Genomic DNA, 23241 nt, shown 5'->3' with positions numbered 1-23241 from the left:
ATTTCCACGAGTAACTTTGTGGTTCTTTGTCAAAACAAAAAAGGTAACAATTAATGTTTAAGTCACTCCTTTAATTAATTTTAGGCTCAGATAAAACTGACTGATTTTAGGTGGTAGTTTCTAAAGAACCACGTGCTCTCAAATTTTTATAAGCCTAAGGGATTTCAGCAGTCCTACTCTTGTGCCTAAATTGCACTACAGTATTCTCAGAAAGGAAGATTAAATAATGTAACCTAAAAGCAATTTCTATGGAAATAATTTCCACTATAAATTTCTTAATTCTCTGTTTCTTAAATAAACTAACATGGTGACTAATTTCTATCAGATTAAGAGTGACTACAGTGGATCTTCATTTGCATGGCTGCAACAAAATCTGGGTAAGCCTGAACATCCTCTAGGATGCCTTATTTTAAAAAGAATGCTATAAAATGAAGTAAAAGGAGATGAGAAATGAACGTACATGAGTCCTCACAGGTGTCCTTGCATTCTTCCAGTGATTCAAAGTTGTTGAGATTGCCAAGGCACCCACCATACTTGAAGCGTTCACACTGCTTTGATTGATTGTTATAAAAATACCTAGTAATATAACCTCGACAGATTCCAGCATCTTCTTCCAAAAAGCAGAAATCTGGCTTTTCTAGAAATTATAAAAATGTCAGAAAGCAATATTCCTTTTTGTTAATAATTTAATTACGTTAATTAAAAATATAAATGGTTAAGTTGAAATTATTTAAGGAGTAAATATGAAAAGATAAAGATAAAAGGTAAAATATAACTTTATCCACAACTATACTATATCTACTGTGACATTTAGAATAAGGGAGTTACAACTGTTGTCATACATTGTGTCTATTGGAATTTCAAATTCTAAATTTCTCATAGTAAATTAATAGGGCATTAACTATCAGCTCTTTCATGAACTGAGAGAATAAAAGATATTTGGTTTTTTTACCCTTGGTTTGGAAGTCCAAAATATTATGGCAAAAATTTGGTTTAATTATTTTTACTAAGCTTATGTGCATCAACATTTAGGAAAGATCTACAAATATTTCTTATTTTTCAGGTGTGCAGTCTCATTTAAGTATACTTTGTTGCTTCATTAGAATGGTTTCAATTTTTTAAAAAGGGAGAAGCTTTGAGGGGTATGGAAGCTTTCATGGCTATACTTAGAATTTCCTGAATTCTTATGCTGAAATTAATATCTGTATTAGGTATGACATCCTCCTCCACTGTGTCTCTTATTTTTCTTCCAGGCATTGGAATGACTCCAATAGTGCAGAGGCAGACAGGAAATACATGTTCAGGGATTGGAGAGGCTTTTGAAAAAGTCTAATACCCATTCTTTGATAGTGCTCCAAACCAGGCTAAACATAGCTGTCACAAAAGTTGTACCACTGTGATCTACATTACAAGCCTTGTTTACATGCATACTCTGTAAAGAAAAGCAATAAATTATTTTCAAAATTATGATGATTGCAAGATATATTGGGCTTGAATTTTTTAGGGCAAAGTTCCAATTTCCCCATTTCTTTCCCCCTGCAACTATATATTACCATAGCTGCAAAAATGAAGAGTAGCATCTTTTCACATCTTAAAGCATCTTGCATTTATCTCAGGGAAGCAATATTCATGAGTGCTTTATTATAAAAACAGTATGTATTTAATAATGTTAATGATTTCTGCAACAGTAGAAAAACCAATCCCCTATGAAAAAATTGTTTTATTAATTAAAACATCCTATTTTAATATAGAGTAAAATATCTATTTTCTATGACTTCTCAAAGTACCAATTTGAAAGTTATTTTGTTCATTGTTTACTGCCTCTTGTTTCTTAAGGTGAATGTAACTATTATTCCCATGGTTAAGTTTAATATATGGGACAAGGAAAAATCCTACTTCTTTAAATTTTTATAATACACCTTATCTTTGATAAAGGAGGCAAGAATATACAATGGAGAAAAGACAGCCTCTTCAATAAGTGGTGCAGGGAAAACTGGACAGCTACATGTAAAAGAATGAAATTAGAACACTCCCTAACACCATACACAAACTCAAAATGGACTAAAGACCTAAATGTAAGGCCAGACACTATAAGACTCTTAGAGGAAAACATAGGCAGAACACTCTATGACATAAATCACAGCAAGATCCTTTTTGACCCACCTCCTAGAGAAGTGGAAATAAAAACAAAAATAAACAAATGGGATCTAATGAAACTTAAAAGCTTTTGCACAGCAAAGGAAACCATAAACAAGACCAAAAGACAACCCTCAGAATGGGAGAAAATATTTGCAAATGAAGCAACTGACAAAGGATTAATCTCCAAAATATACCAGCAGCTCATACAGCTCAATATCAAAAAAACAAACAACCCAATCCAAAAATGGGCAGAAGACCTAAATAGACATTTCTCCAAAAAAGATATACAGATTGCCAACAAACACATGAAAGGAAGCTCAACATCACTAATCATTAGAGAAATGCAAATCAAAACTACAATGAGGTATCACCTCACACTGGTCAGAATGGCCATCATCAAAAAATCTACAAACAATAAATGCTGGAGAGGGTGTGGAGAGAAGGGAACCCTCTTGCACTGTTGGTGAGAATGTAAATTGATACAGCCACTATGGAGAACAGTATGGAGCTTCCTTAAAAAACTAAGAATAGAATTACCATATGACCCAGCAATCCCACTACTGGACATATACCCTGAGAAACCATAATTCAAAAAGAGTCATGTACAGCAATGTTCACTGCAGCACTATTTACAATAGGCAGGACATGGAAGCAACCTAAGTGTCCATCAACAGATGAATGGATAAAGAAGATATGGCACATATATACGATGGAATATTACTCAGCCATAAAAAGGAAAGAGATTGAGTTATTTGTAGTGAGGTGGATGGACCTAGAGTCTGTCATACAGAGTGAAGTAAGTCAGAAAGCAAATACTGTATGCTAACACATATATATGGAATCTATTTAAAAAAATGGTTCTGAAGAACCTAGGGGCAGGACAAGAATAAAGACACAATCATAGAGAATGGACTTGAGGACACAGGGAGGGGGAAGGGTAAGCTGGGATGAAGTGAGAGAGTGGCATGGACTTATATACACTACCAAATGTAAAATAGATAGCTAGTGGGAAGCAGCCGCATAGCACAGGGAGATCATCTCGGTGCTTTATGTCCACCTAGACGGGTGGGATAGGGAGGGTGAGAGGAAAATGCAAGAGGGAGGAGATATGGGGATGTATGTATACGTATAGCTGATTCACTTTGTGATACAGCAGAAACTAACACAACATTGTAAAGCAATTATACTCCAATAAAGATGTTAAAAAAGTTCAGGTGCACCCTGCCCCCCCCGCCCCCCGGGCTTCTGACCAACAAGGCTGTAAATCTGAGGTTCCACACCCCCCTCTTTGGGTTTGATTAATTTGGCTCACGGAACTCCAGAAAAGTTTTCTTACTAGATCACCAGTTTATTACAAAAGGATATAATTCAGGAACAGCAAGGTGGAGGAGATGCACAGGGCAAGGTATGTGGGAAGGGGCAGAGCTTCCCTCTCCAGGTATCCACTCTTCCCGAATCTCCCCAAGTTCAACAACCCGGAAGTTCCCTGACCTCCGTCCTTTTGTGTTTTTATGGAGGCTTCATTACACAGGCATGAATAATTAAATCATTGGCCATTGGTGATTGAACTCAACCTCCAGCCCCTCTCCCCTCTCCGGAGGTGGTGGAGGGGGGATGGGATTGAAAGTTTCAACCCTCTAATCAAGGGGTTGGCTCCCCCAGCAACCAGCAGTCCCCCCAACTGAGGAGCTGTCCCGGAAGTCACATCATTAACATAACAAAAGATACCTTTAAGACTCAAGTCAGGAAATTCCAAGGGTTTTTTGAGCTCTGTGCCAGGGACAACAGGAGGAAGACCAACTATATCTTTATTATAAATCACAATATCACAAATAAGAAACATTCAAACAACCCAACAGTAAAATAAGCAATGGATTTAAACAGGTAATTCATGAAGATGTTCAACTTCACTCAGAATTCTAAAAGGAATGCCTATTAGAACCACACCGAGGCCTAGGTGTCTAGGCCAAGAGAAATGAAATCACATGTGCACACAAAAACTTGAACCCTAATGTACCTAGCAACATTATTCCCAAATTCCAAAAGGTGGAAACAACCCAGATGTCTATCATCTGATAAATGGATAAACAAAATGTGGTCTATCCATATAATGGAATATTATCCTGTCATAATAAGGAATGAAGTACTGAGATCTGCTACGACATGGAGGACCTTGACAACATTATGCTGAGTGAAATGAGTCAGACACAGAAATCCATATATTATCCATATATATCTATATATCCATATATTATATGATTTCATTTTTATGAAACATCCAGAATAGGCCAATCTATAGATGTAGAAAGTGGATTAATGGTTGCCTGGGGCTGGGGGAGCCGGAAGAAATGGGGCAGTGTCTGTTAGTGATTACAGAGGTTTTTTTGGGGGTGTGTGTGATAAAAATGTTCTAAAATTGATTATGCTGATGGTTGCGCTATACTAAATATACTAAAATTATTAAATTGTGCACTTTAAATGGCTGAATTGTTTAGCATGTGAATTATATCTCAATAAAGCTGTTTAAAAAAGTTTTATAATATACTGTATTACAAGAGAAAGAAAAATACATTTGGTCACTAATTTGATTTGTTTAGGTCTTAGTATGTATTTATGAAATTTTAAATCATATTAACAAATAATATAAGAATTCTATGTTTAACAAAAGGGAGTAGGTAAAAAATATTGCATACAAAGAAGAGAAAACAGTAACAAATTACTCTGAAAATATGATTAAGGAATTATACAACTGAAAGTTGCCATATTTATATGAGGCCCCATTCTAGGACATACATTTATTTTAGGAGTTGAAATTGCATACTTGTAAAATAATTCTGCTTAGACCTAGAATTTAATATATCTACGGTCACAAATTAAGAAATTCATTCCCAATATTCCTCAGATAAATAAAGTTCTAACGTTTGTATTGAATCTGCATACACAATCCTCGCTCTAAATTGATGCTCAGTTAAAACCCAGAAGGCAGGCTTTAAGATATATGCCAACTTCCACAAACCACATGATTTTCACTACTAACTTTTGTTTGAGGCTGCATACTTGGCAATTGTCTTAAACAAAACTTTCTCCCAAAAGGGTTGTAAAGAATCCCCATTGTCTTTATAACTGTTCTGATGTGATGTTAGGAAGCATATCACAAAGTTGACTTCAAATCAATATGCTTAAAGGTCTTCATCATGGATTGGTTTTAGCATCTGAACATTTTTTACACATGTGAATAATATCCATAGCTTTACTCTCTAACTTTCATATATAATATCAAATAAGAATGCTTCAATTCTAAATCATTAAATATAAATTAAGTAGCATAATTTTCCAGTAAATTTCCCCTGCATATAATTTTTTCCTAAATCTACATTTTTTTTTTTTTTTTTTGCGGTACGCGGGCCTCTCACTGTTGTGGCCTCTCCCGTTGCAGAGCACAGGCTCCGGACGCACAGGCTCAATGGCCATGGCTCACGGGCCTAGCCGCTCCGTGGCATGTGCGATCTTCCCAGACCGGGTCACGAACCCGTGTCCCCTGCATCGGCAGGCGGACGCTCAACCACTGCGCCACCAGGGAAGCCCCTAAATCTACATTTTTGAAAAAAAATATACTAATGTTTAAATGTTGAAGATATCATCTTTTACTTGATGGACAAAAAAACCCTATTTATAAATATGCTGTATTCTTTGATATTACAGATAAGAAGAATTTCATTTAATTGAAGTATGGAACACTTTTGTAAAAATTAATTCAATATTTATAGAAAGTTATTTTAAAACTTATAAATAAATACATTTACTTATGTTGTTTGTACAAACTTTGCTGAATTTATTTTATAACTTTTGATTGAAATTCTGGACAGTAGTTTGTCTTAAGCTTATCAGTGAGTTATAGAATTTTTCAGCTCTTTCCCACATAATTAAATCAAAGTTAGTAAAACTAAAATTCACTTTGAATTATGTAGCTTTTTAATGTCCTGAATTAAATAATTTGATCTTTTTGTTCAATATTTTCTCATTTAAATGTAAATGCTGTGAATGGTAATTGAGCAAAGTCAGCTTCTAGACCTTTATTAAAAGGAGCATGTCTTTCTTCATCTCTTGTAACATTTTTCTTGTACTGATATAATATATTCACCAAAAAGTAATTCTTTTTAGTTAAAAACTATAAATAATTTAAATCAAAAATATGCAAATGCTAAATAATGTTGACAAAAGCAATTATTTATTGTTAAATATCTCCACTTATTTTTGCATACAGGCTGTTGACAACTCAAAGGCATATATATATTCAGAGTAATACTGGATGAAACTTACTAAAGCCACACAATGCTGAGATTATGAAAGGATTAGAGATCTGAGAAATAAAGTAAGAACAACAACATCTAGATCACTATTTTGGGGATGTTAAAATAGCATGTGCAAAAAAAAAAAAAAAATAGCATGTGCATGGCTCTGGATTGTTACTCATCTAATACCAGATATCACACTGAATTAGAATGAGTAAACACAGTGTTTGAAGTCTTCCCTTACCAAATATCATGTATGTTATTTCTACATTTTCATTATATGCACTGAAACAAAACACCATGTCAAAGATCACATGGATTTATGATGAATCTCATAGCAGAGAAAGCTAAGAATTGAATTGCCAAGTGCCTTATGTAAATGCTACTAATGAGCATACAAATGAATATTCACCTTTTTGCAATGTTGTCTTTGTCCTTCTAGTTTTCTTTGGATAATCTGCAAGTAAAACAGTATATATGTATCAATTACCACAATTTATAATATAATGTTATGACTTTCAATTTAACAAACTAGGGTGATATGTTTATTACTATTAAAATTATTCTTATACAGAATGTCAATAAATTTCTTATTTGCTCTAAAGATTAAATTAAATTATTACAGTATAACCATAAAGTCACCTACATTTTAATATAATAATGTCTCAAAAACTATTTTAAAACTTTCTAACACATTTACAAAAATAATAATTCATGGTGAACTAAGTTTGCTATTCAAAATATCTATGATTAAAATAGTTACTTATTAAAATAATGTGAAATGTGAAAGTAATTCAAACAGATCATTTCTATAGAGGAATGGAAGTAGGGGTGAAAGGAACCAGAATTACCTCCTTCCCTGATTCCTTCTTCTGCTTCATTATCTTAATCCAATTACAAGCTTCATTATTATTTCCAATTACAGAGGAGAAATGAAGCAAATGGTATTTGTGATGTATTTTTTAGTTTAATCTCATAGAATTATTGGAATTACTCCACTTGAGAACTAGAATGCTACTTGTCTTTGACCCATTGTATTTCAAGTATGGATTCTAAATTCTAATTTAAAGGATAATGAAATTCAAATTGATATATTATGTAAAATTTTGATTTGTTCACATAAACATTAGGAAAACTAAGTGATATTTGATTTGTTGTATAATCAATTGTTTTACAGAGAAAAGCTTTGTTCAAGGCAGCTTATTATTAGTTGTATGGCCAGAGAGACATAAAAGGGAGGGAGAGAGAGGCAAGAGAGAGAGAATATGAGTATGAGTTGGCTTAAATGCCCCTTTCAGCCAGTGATCAATCAGGTTATTCTTTGGAGAGTAAAATGTCTACAAATGATAAGGTGATGTGGTTCATCTCCCTTTTGAGCTTTACTATGTTTTATTCAACAGTCTTAAAAAAGATGTGCGCGCGTGTGTGTGTGTGTGTGTGTGTGTGTGTAATTCTAATTGTATTTTAAATGTTAAGAAAACCTGATTTTTTTTTTATTGTAAATAACCAACCCCCAGTTAATGTTTTTAGATGGTGGATTGTCATAATAAGCTTACATTAAAATATTTTAATGTACAATTATTATGTTACATTTTTAATTTATGAAGGCAGGGAAAGAATATATACATATAAACAGTATATAAGACTAGAGAGCTGAGTAATCATTTTTGCTCTGTTTTACCTACTGACAATAGCCACGGAACAGGAACATAGAGATGCTTGATTTCAATATTCATGCAATATTAAAAGAGAGAACTTGTTCCTTTCTGGTAACAACCATGGATACCCTATTTAATTTATTTTTATGCCAATTACAGTCTGAAAAGATAGATAAGGTTTACAGCAAATTATCCAAGTTATCATATTTTCCTAGATTTATGCAGAACATAACATTTATTAATGATGTCTTAAGGAATAATGAGAGTATGTTTTACTAATTCTTATTTTAGTAATTCCTTGAACTCCAATGTACATGAATTCACATTTTAATATTTCATCATGAATATTAAAATTAATTAATATCAAAATTAATTCATAATTACCTGATACATTTAAACAATTGTAAAAAAATTTTTTTTTGCCCTATTCTTTCTTCATCTTTTTGTTTTCTGTTGGGAAAGGGGAGGGTAAAATCTGAATGCTAACTTTTATATTTCATATTTGTTGAAGTCAGCCTAGAAAATTTTCCAAGTAGATGGGAAAAGACTCTATGGACAGAATATTCTTGTTACTGGGTAAGTCTTCACTATTCCAAACAAATAAAACACAAAATAAACTTAAAAATAAAGAGAATGGAAAAAGTATTTACATGCTCTTTAATTCCCAGTGGAGAAAATTCCCATGTAAATCCCCATGAAAACCTGCAAGTCACAGTTAGTTCAACTAATAAAATAGTAATTAATATAAACAGAATACCTATTGGAACCTTTAAAAGTTGCTGTAGAGGCTGACTAGCTAAAAAGTTAAGTGGGAATTTGATCTCTTTCATCTAATTCTTTAATTCCCACACTACATACACCTATTTTTCAAAAAATAATAATCAAATACAATGTTGTTCTTGTATAGGCTATGGGAAAAAAGCAACTAAACCAAAAGACAAACATTTTGAAAGCCATGTGTTTAGAAACCATTTTACAAACTATATTTTAATTTTTTCTACCTTATTAACGTTGTTACCATGTCTCTATTATTACATAGGTAAATACATCATGCAAGATTATATATATTTGGAAACAACTGATAAAACAGCTTTACATGCAAAAGGACAGCTGAGCATACATATCAAACTAAACACATGCCTAGTTCCTATTCTCTGAAATATTTGGCTTGACTTTATTCTCAGGCATGGTAATTTACAAGCCATAGTTCTCGAAGGTCTCCAAAATAAAACAAAAATTCAGCTTCCAAGTCTTAATATATAAGATATACATCATATTTCTCCTTTCACTTCTGTCAGTTTTTTCTCTGAAAATTTTCCAGTTCTGTAATGAAGGCATACACATAGACATTGAGGATTTTTATGGTTTTTTGATTAATTGGCCCTCATTCTTATAATGTGTCTTCCCTTTCTCCTGCCAATATTGCTTGTCCTATAGTCTACTTTTACTAATCATTCTTCTGATCTGTGCTTGCATCGTATATCTTTTTTCATCTTTTCACTTTTAACCTCTCTGTGTCTGTATTTTTAAAACGTCTTTCCTGCAGACAACACGTACTTAGTTCGTGATTTTTTTATATTGTCTACTATATACCTTTTAACTGGAGTGATTATACCATTAAAATTTAATGTAATTTTAATATGCATCTTTAATTCATGACAATTTGGCTTCAAGTAATTAATACCACTTTCATCTGTAGTATCAGAACCTTACAACAGTAATCTCGTATGTTCCCCCTCCTTTCCTGTGTGCTTTAGTTTTAAATCTTTTACTATTACTCACAGTACAAGTCTGCTAGCAATAAATTTTCTCAGACATTGTTAATCTGAAAAAGTGTTTATCTCCATTATGAGGGTATTTTTAATAGATCTAGATTACTAATTGGCAGTTTATTTTTTCCTTTAGCTCTTCAAATAAGATGTTCCATTTTCTTCTCTTGTGAATTGTTTCTTGATGGGAACTTGGGGATTCTTTCGATCTTCATTCCCTCATGTATCATTTTCCTCATTTTTTTATGATTTACTTTTTATCCACAATTTTCAGCAATTTGATTATTATATTCATTTGTGTAGACTTCTTTTTCTTTTTTTTTTTTTTTTTTATTTTGTCAGTGTTCTTGGTTCTACATGTTACAGTTTTCATCAAATGTGGATAATTCTTTGCCATTTTTTTGTTTACATATCTCCTGCCCCAACTGCCAGGACTCCAATTACCCATTTTGATAGACTTCTTGATTTCCTGTCATGGGTTATTGGGATATATTCTTTTTTGTTTGCTTGTTTAGCCTTTTTTTAATCCCCACTGTCCTTCATCTTGAACAGTTACTATTGCTCTGTCTTTAAGTTTACTGACCTTTTCTTCTGTAATGTCTAATCTGCTTTAAGTACATCTGGAAAATTTCTTATTTTATATACTGAATTTTTCAGGTTTAGAATTTCCATTTAGTTCTCTTTTATATATTCCATTTTCTTCTTATTATGTTCATGTTTTCTTTAAATCCTTTACCATATTTATAATAGCTATTTTAAAGTCCTTGTCTACTAATTTTGTCACCTCTGTCATTTCTCTGTCTGTTTGAATTGAGCACTTTTTTCCTAATTATGGATCACAGTTTGCTTCTTCTTCAAATGTTTAGTATTCTGGGCAGGGGGGATTATAGATATTTTTGAATATTATGCTGTTTGCTGCTGGATTTTATTGTCTTCCGTTAAAGAATGTTTTACCATCTTCCATTAAAGAAGTGCCTTCTGGCAAGTAGTTAAGTTACTTGTGGATCATCTGGAACTTTTAAGGCTTGGTTTAAGCTTCACTATGGCAAGGTTAAAGTAGCTTTTACTCTAGGTCTAATTTAGTCCTAGTACTAAATTAAATGTAAAATTCTCCTAGTCATGTGGGAGCTCTGGGAATTGTTCCACTTACAAATCCCTGTAATTACTTTCTCAAATTCATGGAATTTCACCAAGTGCATGCAGTTTTATTATTCAGTAACAAACTCAAAGGGACCCTTATCCAGATTTTTTAGCTTTTTCTCTACATATGTCCATTCTCTCTCACATATTGTCCCTCAAAACCCAGCCACATCAGTCTACCAGTCTCCAATCTCCACATCCTCCACCATGGAGACCACCATGCTGTGCTGGTATTTCCCTCCTTTAACTGTGGTCTGAAGTGCCTTCATGCAGATTGCTGGGGAGACCGGAGCATTCACCTCATGTGTTTCCCGTCTCTCAGAGATCACAATCCTGCACTGCCTTTTGATCAATGTCTGTAAACAGCTGATTCATATATTTTGCCCAGTTTTCTAGTTATTTACATTAGGAGAGAAAGTTCAGCTCCAGTTACTCCATCACAGCTGAAGATGGAATTTTCTCCTTAGGTGATTTTTTAAAAGTTTAGTAATTCTTCTATGTCAGCTATATCCTTAACAGTAGCTTACTATATAAAACACTCAGATATTCAAACAGTAATATCAATGACTTTTGAAGAGATAATGAGGAGATGGGGGCAAAAGACATATAGTTATGGTAGGCAATAATGATGTTTGAGAAAACATTATAGCAGGACATTCACTGAAGAACAAAATCATATTTGATTAATTTCTAAAGAAAAGGGTAACTTTTCACAATGGTGAAATAAAAGATTTGTAAATTATAAAAACTAAATAGGTATGTATTTCAGGAAAGAGGCCAGTTGATGAAATTAAGTAGGCTGCTACATGAAAAAGTGAGGATTACAAAGAATGAGGCAACCAGGCCTCTAGCCAAGGTGCTGAACCTGAGTGATACTCAGTATGAAAGGATACTTGGCCCAGTATGGAAAAGAACAGGGTATAGAAATCTGTGATGAATGGAAAATGACCAGGCAATCACAAAAACCAAAGGTACTACAGAGAACCACTGAATTGCCTAATCTGTGTTAGTAACATTTCTAGCACATCTATGGAGAGGAAAGAGGGAAATAAGTGCTCTGAGATAAAGAAATTCATTCACATCAATTCTTTTCTGCCAGGTCTGGAGCATACAACAGTCACAGAGGAGAAAAGCTCTCTGTTTTTACCACACTGAGATTTTCCCATAGGCCGAGAGCATCATGATGCCAGGGCTGTTTTGTAAAAGCTGTTTAGGAAAGCATTATCAGAGTGAAAATGCAGACCTGCCTGCTTTGCAAAAAACAAGACACCAGTGTTAACTAAAGATACCATTGCTATGGCCCTACAGTTTAATTCAACTGTCTCTAAGAACATGCAGTGGGGAAATTTGGGACTAGAAACTGCAGAAATAAAGACAACTCAGGATTTTCTATCTCTCAAGTAGCTCTCAATTCAGAAGAATAAAACTGAGATAAAAACATTCAAAATTTTGACCAGTAATTGTTTGGAATTTATCTCAGTCTAAAGAGAGAAAACCACATGAAACATTGTAATTTGTAGAATTTGAAAAAAAAAGTTGTTTTAACATGATTAAAAGAATAAAAGTGTTCAATAAAGTTTAATAGTAGAATGTGATATGCTTTTAAACCTTATAACTCAGTAAAACTATGAAAAGTTGGGTTCAGTAAGGTCTTCATAGGTCATCAGGGATGATATTTTCTACATTATTCCAAGGCTCCAAAGAGAAGGATTTTACTTTCATATATATATTTCTATAATTTTCTAATTAGTAGCTGTTGAGAACCTCAAATTGGATTAATTCATTATCTTGACAGGGAAACAACTATGAGATCATTGTATTGGTAAAGGAAAGTCTAAGTCACTGTGAATAACAATTTATTTCCTGTGAACTCATAGCTACCCAAGGAGGCTGAATTACACTTAATTTGTTGCAGATATAAAATCTGTTCTGCAAACTTAAGGGTTTTCTTCCCTCTTTATTATGGGGAAGAGTATAGGACAATAAGCTTACTGTATTTTATAATGACTGATACAAAAAAATGAAAAACAGTAGTTGAACATTAAAGCTAAAAAAGTGAAAAAGATTCCTTGGAATGTTAAAATAGTTTTAACATTTTTTCTAAAATGATCAAATCTATGATTAGATCTAATAACTCTAAAGGTTTCTGGGTAATAAGTATCTCCAGAAACCTACCTCTTGTACATTTTTCTTTGCACTCTTCCAGACTTTCAAATCGATTCTGATTTCCTTCACATCCCCCATATATAAATTCTTCACATTGCTGAGTGTGAATATTGAAAAAAAATCTCTTTATCATTGCTTTGCATGGGCCATCATCTGCTTTAAATGCACAGAATGAATGTACAAGTTTCAACGGTGGCAACTCAGCATCTACAAGGTAAAAATAAAAGAATAACATTCATTTTTAATACATCTTAATTTTAAGGAGAAGTGCAACAATAATAAAATAGGCTGATATAAGAAACTATGAAAAGTTATCAAAAAGTTAGATAAAATATATAAACTCATCAAATGAGACAGGTCTTACCAACTTTATTAAACTTTAATAGTTGATTATTAACCAACTTTTAAGGAAAAATATCAAATATTTTTTCTAGACTCTTGTTATAGATGTTGCTTAAACTTGTACCAGTTGACCAATATGGAATTGAGTAGTAGTTATAAGGTAACTGATGTGTTGACATTACAGATAAGTAGAGATGTCTCCCTAATCCACAGCTGTGTCATTTTTTACATACAAAACAACTCTTTAAAAGCAACAATATCAGGGCTGGTACATGACTCCAATCCTCATGAAAGAAAAAGCAACAGAATATTTATATTCATACATGTATGTATATATCATACTACATTAAACCATTCTCTATTTATGAAAATTTAGGTGTTAAATACTATAAATTACAAATAATTAATTTTCTTAAATTATACACACAAGTACTTCTTTTCCCTAGAAATTAATAATATATAATAACATTTTAGAGTATTGTATATATCTGTATATAAACAAAAAATGACATGAAAAATATATATTTTCCCTTCATCACTGAAGTTACAACTGTCAATTTGAATTCAAAAATAAGCGAAAGCATTTTCTGAGTAGTACATTTATGCATGATTGTGAATGCTATTTATATTCCTTTCTTTACTTAAAGATTGATAATTCTACACATGACATTCTGAGTTGTTAAAAAATTGTGAGAAGTTAGAAAGCTTCAAGGACCCTAAGTGGTGCATCTGACTGAGAGATGACGCACAATGTGTCACTGAATTAGCACTTTATGTTTTATCTGCTCTATATACATTTTTGTAGGGCTGACAAAAATTTGACCTATCAGTTCTATAAATATCCTTAGGAGCAGATCTTAGAATCTCAGAAGTCACATAAATAATTTTGAGAAATGAGCTAGAATAAAAACTCTGACATTTTCATAACTTATGGCTATATACCATTATTTCAGAAATTCCTATAGCACTTCTCATACAATATGATGGTCTTGATTCCCAAGTTAATGTTACTTTAGAACTCTACAGACACCAAATCATTGAAGCAGTGCTTCAGACAGGCACCTTTAATATAGGCCACTTGTAGAACACAGCTTTACCTGAGTTGCCAAATACTGTATACTTAGGGAAACTATGTCTTATAAATCAATAACTTATATCAAATTATTTCTCATTGATTATTCCCGCATTTTTGACTTTTCATATATTTGATATTCTTTATTATCATGCCAAATCTTTTATTTTACATTTTCTGTATTAAGGATATACCATCTTATTTTCAACCTGCTATTTAGTAATGGTGCCACCAGGTGGTGGCAGCGTACCACAAACAAAGGATATTACACCATAGTTGTAGCAGTTGTCCTGGTAGTAAGAGCTAACGTTTACTGAGTAATTACTGTGCTCCAGACATTTTGCAATTATATTATTTAACGATCACAACAAACTTCTGAATTAGGCATTATTATCTCCACTTTACAGATTATAAAATAGCACTGCAAAAATTAATTGTTCAGTTCACACCATAAGTGACGGCTTCAGAATTGACCCTCAGATAGTTTTATACCAGATACTGCTCACCTTCTTAATAACTGAGTGATACTGTCACAGATCTGTGTGACTGAGATTCCTTAATTGGCATTTAAGTCAAGCACATAGATTTAATTGTACAATTTCCACTCAATAAATTTTTCTAAACTTCACTTTATAAAAATTAAAAATGGTTTCAGTGATGAAAGCAGGTAATGATTTTATAGCAATTTCCTAAAGAAAACACTAAGAATTAACTTTGAGTAATGTATTTTACTAATTATTATCTAGTTACTCATTTTTACCATTCATATTTTATTGTATTTCTTACACGAATCCTATATTAGAATATTCTTTTGTGCAGTGACCTTGCAACCTCGCACTTGGGCACAGCATTCTTGATTTGGGGGAGTGATCAGGTGGCCCCTCTGGACACACAGCCATGCTGTGCCACTAAAAAGGGATGAAAGTTTGTCTTGTTTTGATTTTTTAATTTAGATAAACCTTTTCAAAAGTTAACAATCGTGTGTTGGTCATTTGTCAGGCACTGTGCTGTCATGGCAGATATGATAGTAAATTAGGTGGCAGTGACCACCCCCCCTTCATGAAGCATGCGGACACTAAAGACTTAGTTATATAAATATTCAAGAAGTTCAGGATGCTGTGTAAGTGTATAATAAGATACTTAAGCTTTTCTGAGGGGATCAAGGGTAACTTTCCCAAGACTTGAAGAAAGCGTTGACTGTGACAAGGATCTACCTAAGGCCGTAAAACTGGAAAAAACATACAAGACAATGTAACAGGACTTTAATCTGATGTAGTAAGATAAACAGAATTATGGTTTATATGTAATTATTTTCATAATTAATTTCTTATATTGGGTTGGCCAAAAAGTTAGGGGTTTTCCATCACATCTTACAGAACTTTCTGGCCAACCCAATATTTTATGTCTCACAGTCTGAGAATTAAAATCTCAGTCTTCCCTCCCCCTGTCCTGGGATGTTGAATGGAAGGCTCGTGATATATTTGGGGATGTGTCATATCCTTGACTATTAGAATCCTCATTCTCCTGGAATTTGTTTGGGAACCTAGAGCTTTATGGTTAACCTACTATCTATATATATGCTACTTGACTCTCTAACTAAAATATTTGATTTCTCTGGAAAGGAAGAACACAGACGTGTACTCTGCCTCCTCTGTGCTAGGAAATATGCCAGATGCTTTTATGCAGTTTATATAACAACCATTTAAATGTAGTTATTTAGATCACTTACTTATAGATTAGGATACTGGGAGTCAGAGAGTTTACATAAACTCATCTAATTTTGCAAAGCTGCTATGTGGCAAACTACACATGCATACTTAGGTCTGTCTGATTCTAAATGTTATGAAACATACTTGCCTTTCTCTAAATGCTCCCTGCTAATCTTGTCTCTACCAGTCTAAAGGAATTTAAAAAAAAAAAAAAAAGTTTATCACCACTATTTTTTAATCATTTTTATCTTATCAAAAATTTCTCTATTTCATCCTCCCTGCTGGTTGAACTAATTTTAAAAGGTCTACTATTGACTTGTGAGAGAAGCCGTAAAATCTTGTAATGTTTTTCAATAAAATGCTAGTACAGTATTTCAATGAACTGGCATACATCTATAAAATGATGGCATGACCTTGGCATAATGTGATAGATGGTATCTCCAAAATTGAATCGATACAGACACAGGATCATGCTATCACAAGATTAATTAAAAACAAAACAAAAGAAAACCAAAACTGCATAAGACTGTGCAGCCAGTCAGCTAAGTGGTCTTCAAATCTAGCTTTAAGATCAAAATTTTTCCTTATCCAGGTGGGTTTGGTCTGGATTTATCCAGAGATTTTAAACTTGGGTTTAATTATTGATAGGTTAATTCTGGTTTCTTGGCTGACTGTGGCAGTAGCAACAGTTTCAGGAACATCCTGGTTAACTGGCATGCATTTTCTCAGCCTAATTGAGGGAGCTTGGAGGAGGTGAATATTAGGAACACTTGGACTCTTTCTCCTCCCACTTTCTAAGACGGGATTGCCTCCTTTGCCCTGTTGGGACTTACTGTAACCTCCGCATTCCTTCTCTACCCAACCTCCAGAATATTAGAACTTTAGCCATCCCTTTTGAAAAATGAGTGGAAGGAAGAATTAGAGTCCATCTCATAGTGCCCACATTCCTACTCTCATAAGGCACATAATGGTTTTTACTTTATCAAATAATGTTCCATCTTTAGGAAATTTTCCCAATAATATATATGTATTTTTTGGTGGCATATAATAATAAGCCTTTATTTTTCATTCATGGGTAGGATGTGAATGGCCCTTCTGATCCCAGCTGGGTTTGATTCTTATCGACCGGTCAGCTGGGGGCTGATGTAGGCTGGGCCTGCCTGGGCAGATGGACTTCAAGCTGTGGGTCCAGTTGGTCTAGACCTTCAGATCTGCTCCCAGTGTCTCATTTTTGGGTGCAGGCTGAAGTGATGTAGCATGTACCATTTGGCCACTTCCCTGTGCCAAGCTCGCAGATAGCCAAGCTTAGATGAGTCCCCCTTTTCTTTGTATCAACAGCAGCACCCTTATGCATGCCTCTTACCATTTCACTTACCACATTACACTGAAATAATCTGTCTACATTAAAGTCTCCCTTGTGAAACCATGAAATTTTGGAGAACCTGGTCTCAGTCATCACTTCTTCCCTAGCACCTACCAGAGTCTCAGGCACATAAGATATATTTATTCAATCTTTATCAAAGGTTAGTACAAGGAACAAAATCACATTAAAGAGCTGTTGGAGATATGAAATCAAAATGTATTTATGGATATGTTTTGTACATCATAAACATATATACAAATGAATAGAAGCTATCACTTTGTTCAGTCTCTCATTATTAACAATGATGAGATTTTTATCACTAATTTACTAATTTGCCACAAAATATTACTTTTAAGAAAGAAATAAATCTATAATAACGATCACTACACAGTCTCCTCCTTGTTCTATTGTTTTATTGTTAAAACAGTTGATGCTTGAACAACACAGGTTTGAGATGCATGGGTTCACTTATACAAAATGTTTTTTTCAGTAATAAATACTATAGTACTACATGATCTGTGGTTGGCTGAATCTGCATGCAGAACGCAGGACCTAGAGGAATCATGGATACAGAGGGCTGACTATAAGTTATATGCGGATTTTTGACTTCACTGATGGTTGGTACCCCGACTCCTGCATTGCTCAAGGGTCAACTGTATTTTATTTTTAGACACAGAACTTTATGGGATTAGAACTATCTTCTATTACCCAGATCTTCTGGTATCCTGCTTGACTAGATTCTTACTTTGGACTCATCTGAGAAGTTTTTATTTGAGGAATAAAGGCAAGAAGGAGAGAATGACTGAAACTTCAGATGTTTGTACTTTCCTTTTCCTTCTCATACTTTTCCCAGACAAAGGGTGACATCAAGGTTCATAGAGAGTTGTATCTATACCATTTTGCTCCTTGCAATTTTTCAGAGGTACTTCAGTATTTAATATATAGTCTGAGAAAAAAGAGATCTTCCTTGCTAAAGTGACTTTATTTTTTGGACTAAGATTTTAGAAAAATGTCACTTCAATAAAAACTGATTTTTCTACAAGATGGAGAAAAATGTATTAAATTTTTGTATTAAAATTGAGAGCATTGACTAGCTTAAAAAGATGAATGCTTTTAACATTTTACCTGTAATGTTTGTATGTTCTTCACCTTCCTCAGGAACAGCATTAAGAGGGGCAGAAGCACAACTAAGCAGCAGACATACAGAAACCCAAAAAATCTGTTCTTTCTTCATTGCGTCAATCATCTCTGAAATACAGAACACAGATATATCTAATAAATAAAATGTTAATGTGGATTTATATACAGACTAGTAGGAACTTTATGCATACCTCCACATGTAAATTTCTATGACATTTAATGTGTATTCTCATACATTTCTGTCCACAAATTCCATGAGTCATATTTAAAACATGTGTATTAGCATTCAATATTGTAGATACACATACTTTCAGTGCATATAGCTAATAATGTTCAAGTACAGAGGTCATATTTCAATCTTGAAAATATACATTAAAATGGCAATAACTGAGAGACATGGGTAATCCTGATCAACATGACTAAGTATGTATTAAGAACCATTTACATTCGCAATTCTATTTGCCACATCTTTCTCATAACTATTCTTTTTTGAGTCAGAACTAATTTTACTTTAATTTTTCTTGCATTTTTCTATTATTTCTTTTTTTGTTGTTTTTTTTTTGTTTGTTTGTTTTTTGCGGTATGCGGGCCTCTCACTGCTGTGGCCTCTCCCGTTGTGGAGCACAGGCTCTGGACACGCAGGCCCAGCGGCCACGGCTCACGGGCCCAGCCGCTCTGCAGCACGTGGGTTCTTCCTGGACCGGGGCACGAACCCGTGTCCCCTGCATCGGCAGGCGGACTCCCAACCACTGCACCACTAGGGAAGCCCTCTATTATTTCTTTAATGCAGCTTTCAATTTCTGATTCCTCTTTCCCTTTACTCCCATTTCAAAAAAGAAACACATTTCCAAATTTTCATCTTTGTTTCCTTTAAAGTATGTTTCTGTTTTTATAACCAATTTCCTAACCAGGTTTTCTATGAGATTGCAAACAGAACTGTTGAAAAAGAAATTGTCTAACATTCTAGCAGTCCTTTGTCCCAGTTCTTCTCCCTCAACTTAGGGAGTTATTTGATTCAAAAGAGTTTCATAGAAAAGTGACTTTAAGTGATAAATCAACACATTTACTCTCTATAGGAAACAGATTTCAGCAGGAGAGTGAGACTTCCTGTTTCAAAATTATTTAAAGATCAATAGCAAAAAATAATGGAAAAGCACATACAAATTTTTTTTTTTAAGGCTATTTTTCCTTTCGATTCAAAAGTGGAAGGAAATGTGTAATGTTTACACAGCACGGGAAGAGAAAAAGAAGAGAATACATGCACGTGTTCAGCCACTGATGCGATTGGAATCAGGAAGGAAAGAGCAATGTTATCAGTAAACATTCAGAAATGCAGGAACAGATATTCCATCAAAAACAATTTAGAGAATATTCTGTTTATGTCTATAGTGGATCACAGCTGCAATATACATCATTAAAGTGTAGTCATAATAAATAATAAAGTAATAAATGGCATTTGCTTTAAACTTCATTAAAATCACTAGTGAAATGTATAACCCATTTTCTCACACTTTGGAAATGATAACACATTTTTGAATTTTAGTCAGTAGCAGTGTTACAAAACTCCTAAATCATATCATAAAGTATTTGAATTCACAAATATATATGTATTTAAATGTATGTACAAATATACATATACACTGTTGACCTTTGACCAGCATGGATTTGAACTGCATGGGTTCACTTATACATGGGTTTTTTTCAATAGTAAATGCTATAGTACTACACGATCCACGGTTGCTTGAATCCTTGGATGTGGAACTGCTGATATAGAGGAATTGTGGATATGAAGGAATTGTGCATATGGAAGGCCTAATCAGAATAGTGTGACTACTTTTCTTCATGGACTAGATTCACATAGCTTCAGTATGGCATTGATAGTTTTAGTTTGGAAGTGTCCCACCACTGGACCAATATGTTTGAGGTGGAGAGCTACAGGAGACTAGCACAGATTTGGTGGACCCTAAAAAAAGTCAGGGGTCAGGGAATAGGAAAATGTCAAAACACTGCAAATCTTAATGTAAGTATATGAGTTTAAGGGTGGAGTGGACAGGTGTAGCTCCCAGGAGGAGTAGATTATTGCTTCCAGAAGAAATCAAGGCTGTTGGACAGAAAACACTATGAGTATGCTCTATAGAAAGCCATAGCTAATTAATGACTGACACAGAACTTGAATTCAAGTGAGCAGATTGCTAGTTCAGTACTTTTTCTTCTCCACAGTGTTGCCTCTGAAAAGTGACCGAAACCACTAAATATTTCAATTTCTAAGAGCAGTGTGGAAGACTGATTTGGGTGTGCGTGCCACTGAAAAAATAGTACAACTTGTTATAACATTCATAAAACTGTAATTTGTGGAGATCAACTAGAGTGAACTGATGTAATTATATATTACTGTAATGAACTTATTTTTAAATTTCAAAACGCATAATTACATTGTAAAATGACAAACAAGATAACAAACCTGACCTGAAGCTATCCAGTGATTAACACACTTCTTACACATCCTTGTATCTTTCTGTACTCGATTGTCTTAAATAGCTGGCCCCATTAAAAATATGTATTACCCAACCTGGTATCATACACAAAAATTGATTCAAGAGAATTCAACCATCTAAATGTGAAAGATAAAACATTAAATTTTAGGAGAAAAAACATATGAGAATATATTCATGATGAGGTTGGCAAGCATTTTTGAATCAAGATATAGACAGCACCAATTAAAAATAAAATACTGATAATTGGATTTCATTAAAATCAAGAACTGTTCAACAAAGGAAGCACCCTTAAGATACTGAAAAGGCAAGTTGTGAGGAAGTATTTGAAATTCATATATCTTAAGATTATATATTGAAAATGTATAAAGAACTACAAATAAATATGCAATTAAAAATGAATCAGGGCTTCCCTGGTGGCGCAGTGGTTGGGAGTCCGCCTGCCGATGCCGGGGACACGGGTTTGTGCCCCGTTCAGGGAAGATCCCAAATGCCGCCGAGCGGCTGGGCCCGTGAGCCATGGCCGCTGAGCCTGCGCGTCTGGAGCCTGTGGTCCGCAAAGGGAGAGGCCACAACAGTGAGAGGCCCGCGTACCGCAAAAAAAAAAAAAAAAAAAAAAAAGGATTAAAGATTGTACAGGCACTTTTCAATAGATTATATATATACAGCCAATAAGCATATTAAAAGATGCTCAACATCATTACTCATCAAAAAATACAAATCAGCACTGTTATGAGACACCACAACTAAAATTAGTAAAAACTGACAATACGAAATGTTGGTGAGGATGTGGACCTTTAACACTGTTGGTGGGATTATGCTATGATCTGAATGTTTGTGTTCCCCCAAGTCCTTATATAGAATTCTAACTCCCAAAGGTGATGGTATTAGGAAGCAGGACCTTTCAGAAGGGATTAGATCATGAGGGATGGGATGTGTTCTTATAAAAGAGATCCCACAGAGGTCCCTTGTACCTTCCATCATGTAACACAGCGAGAAGGCACCAGCTATGAACCAGGAAGAGGGCTTCACTCTTGCTAAATCCTCTTTAATTTATGATCTGTCATCAGAAGTTATTTAAGCAAGAATATATTACATGAATGTGTTGAGTCAGTGACTAGTTGTGCATAATAATATGTTAGTCACAAAGGGAGATTTAAAAATCTAGAGAAAGCCTTGACCCTTAAGGAATTTATGCTCAACCAATTGAATTAAATACAAATGCAATGTTAAGTGCCAAGATGAATTGTGAGAATATCTTTGCATATACCAGGCACATAGTAGTGGACAATAAATACATGTTAAATTATTTACCTTGAATAAAAATAGTATTTATACATTAGGGCAATAAACTAGAAATTCTAATCTCAGCTCTGCCAGAAACCTAAGTAACCTTCGGAAATTTACGTTTCTGAACCTGATTCATAAAATGCTTGACTTGGGCTAGATTGTCCTTAAATTACATTTCAGTTCTAAAAATTTATGCATTTGAACTAACACATTTTCCTCACTTTGCGGAATAACATAGTTATGTCATATAACTTACATTTTATAGTCACTTTAATGGTAATTTGCAGCATCAATTTTAACCTTTTTAGTCAAGGTATGTTCCTCGAATACTAGTTCAGCAAGATGTTATTAGTTATTATATTTAAAAAGTGTTCATAGATTAATATATATTTATATCTAAGTTTAAAAATTTATATAGGTTTCTTAACTCTAGGACTTTTAAAGAATGCTTAATGTGGTAATGTGTAATAGTATCTTCTATGGGAGATATAGTAACTGCATTTTGAAATTTATATGTCAAGGGCTATTTTCCCATAAAATATTTTTGGAAAATATCTTGAGAGATAATATTACAGATAAGAAAAAGTCAAGAAAAAGTCAGTAGGTTTTCTGAGCTAGAAAAATATTAAAAAGTATGATATGCTTTGTGCATTAATAAAATCCAGCATG

General features: G+C 33.7%; 1 protein-coding gene across 4 annotated transcripts in view; it reads right to left on the bottom strand.

Moving 5' to 3' along the window:
• Positions 1–23241, bottom strand: part of TFPI (tissue factor pathway inhibitor) — a 69147-nt gene that overhangs the window by 18716 nt on the left and 27190 nt on the right. For all 4 annotated transcript variants that reach the window (XM_033859967.2, XM_033859968.2, XM_019931543.3 and 1 more), the window contains 4 exons: positions 18776–18898; positions 13174–13371; positions 6844–6888; positions 461–637 (listed from right to left, as the gene is read on the bottom strand). In XM_033859967.2, the coding sequence (XP_033715858.1) occupies positions 461–637; positions 6844–6888; positions 13174–13371; positions 18776–18896 (541 nt within the window). In that variant the 5' untranslated portion in view covers positions 18897–18898. The remainder of the gene's footprint in view (positions 1–460; positions 638–6843; positions 6889–13173; positions 13372–18775; positions 18899–23241) is intronic.

The sequence above is a fragment of the Tursiops truncatus genome, chromosome 7, assembly GCF_011762595.2.
Source record: "Tursiops truncatus isolate mTurTru1 chromosome 7, mTurTru1.mat.Y, whole genome shotgun sequence".
In the NCBI taxonomy this organism is placed as follows: Eukaryota; Metazoa; Chordata; class Mammalia; order Artiodactyla; family Delphinidae; genus Tursiops; species Tursiops truncatus.
This window is presented reverse-complemented; position numbering and strand designations above follow the sequence as displayed.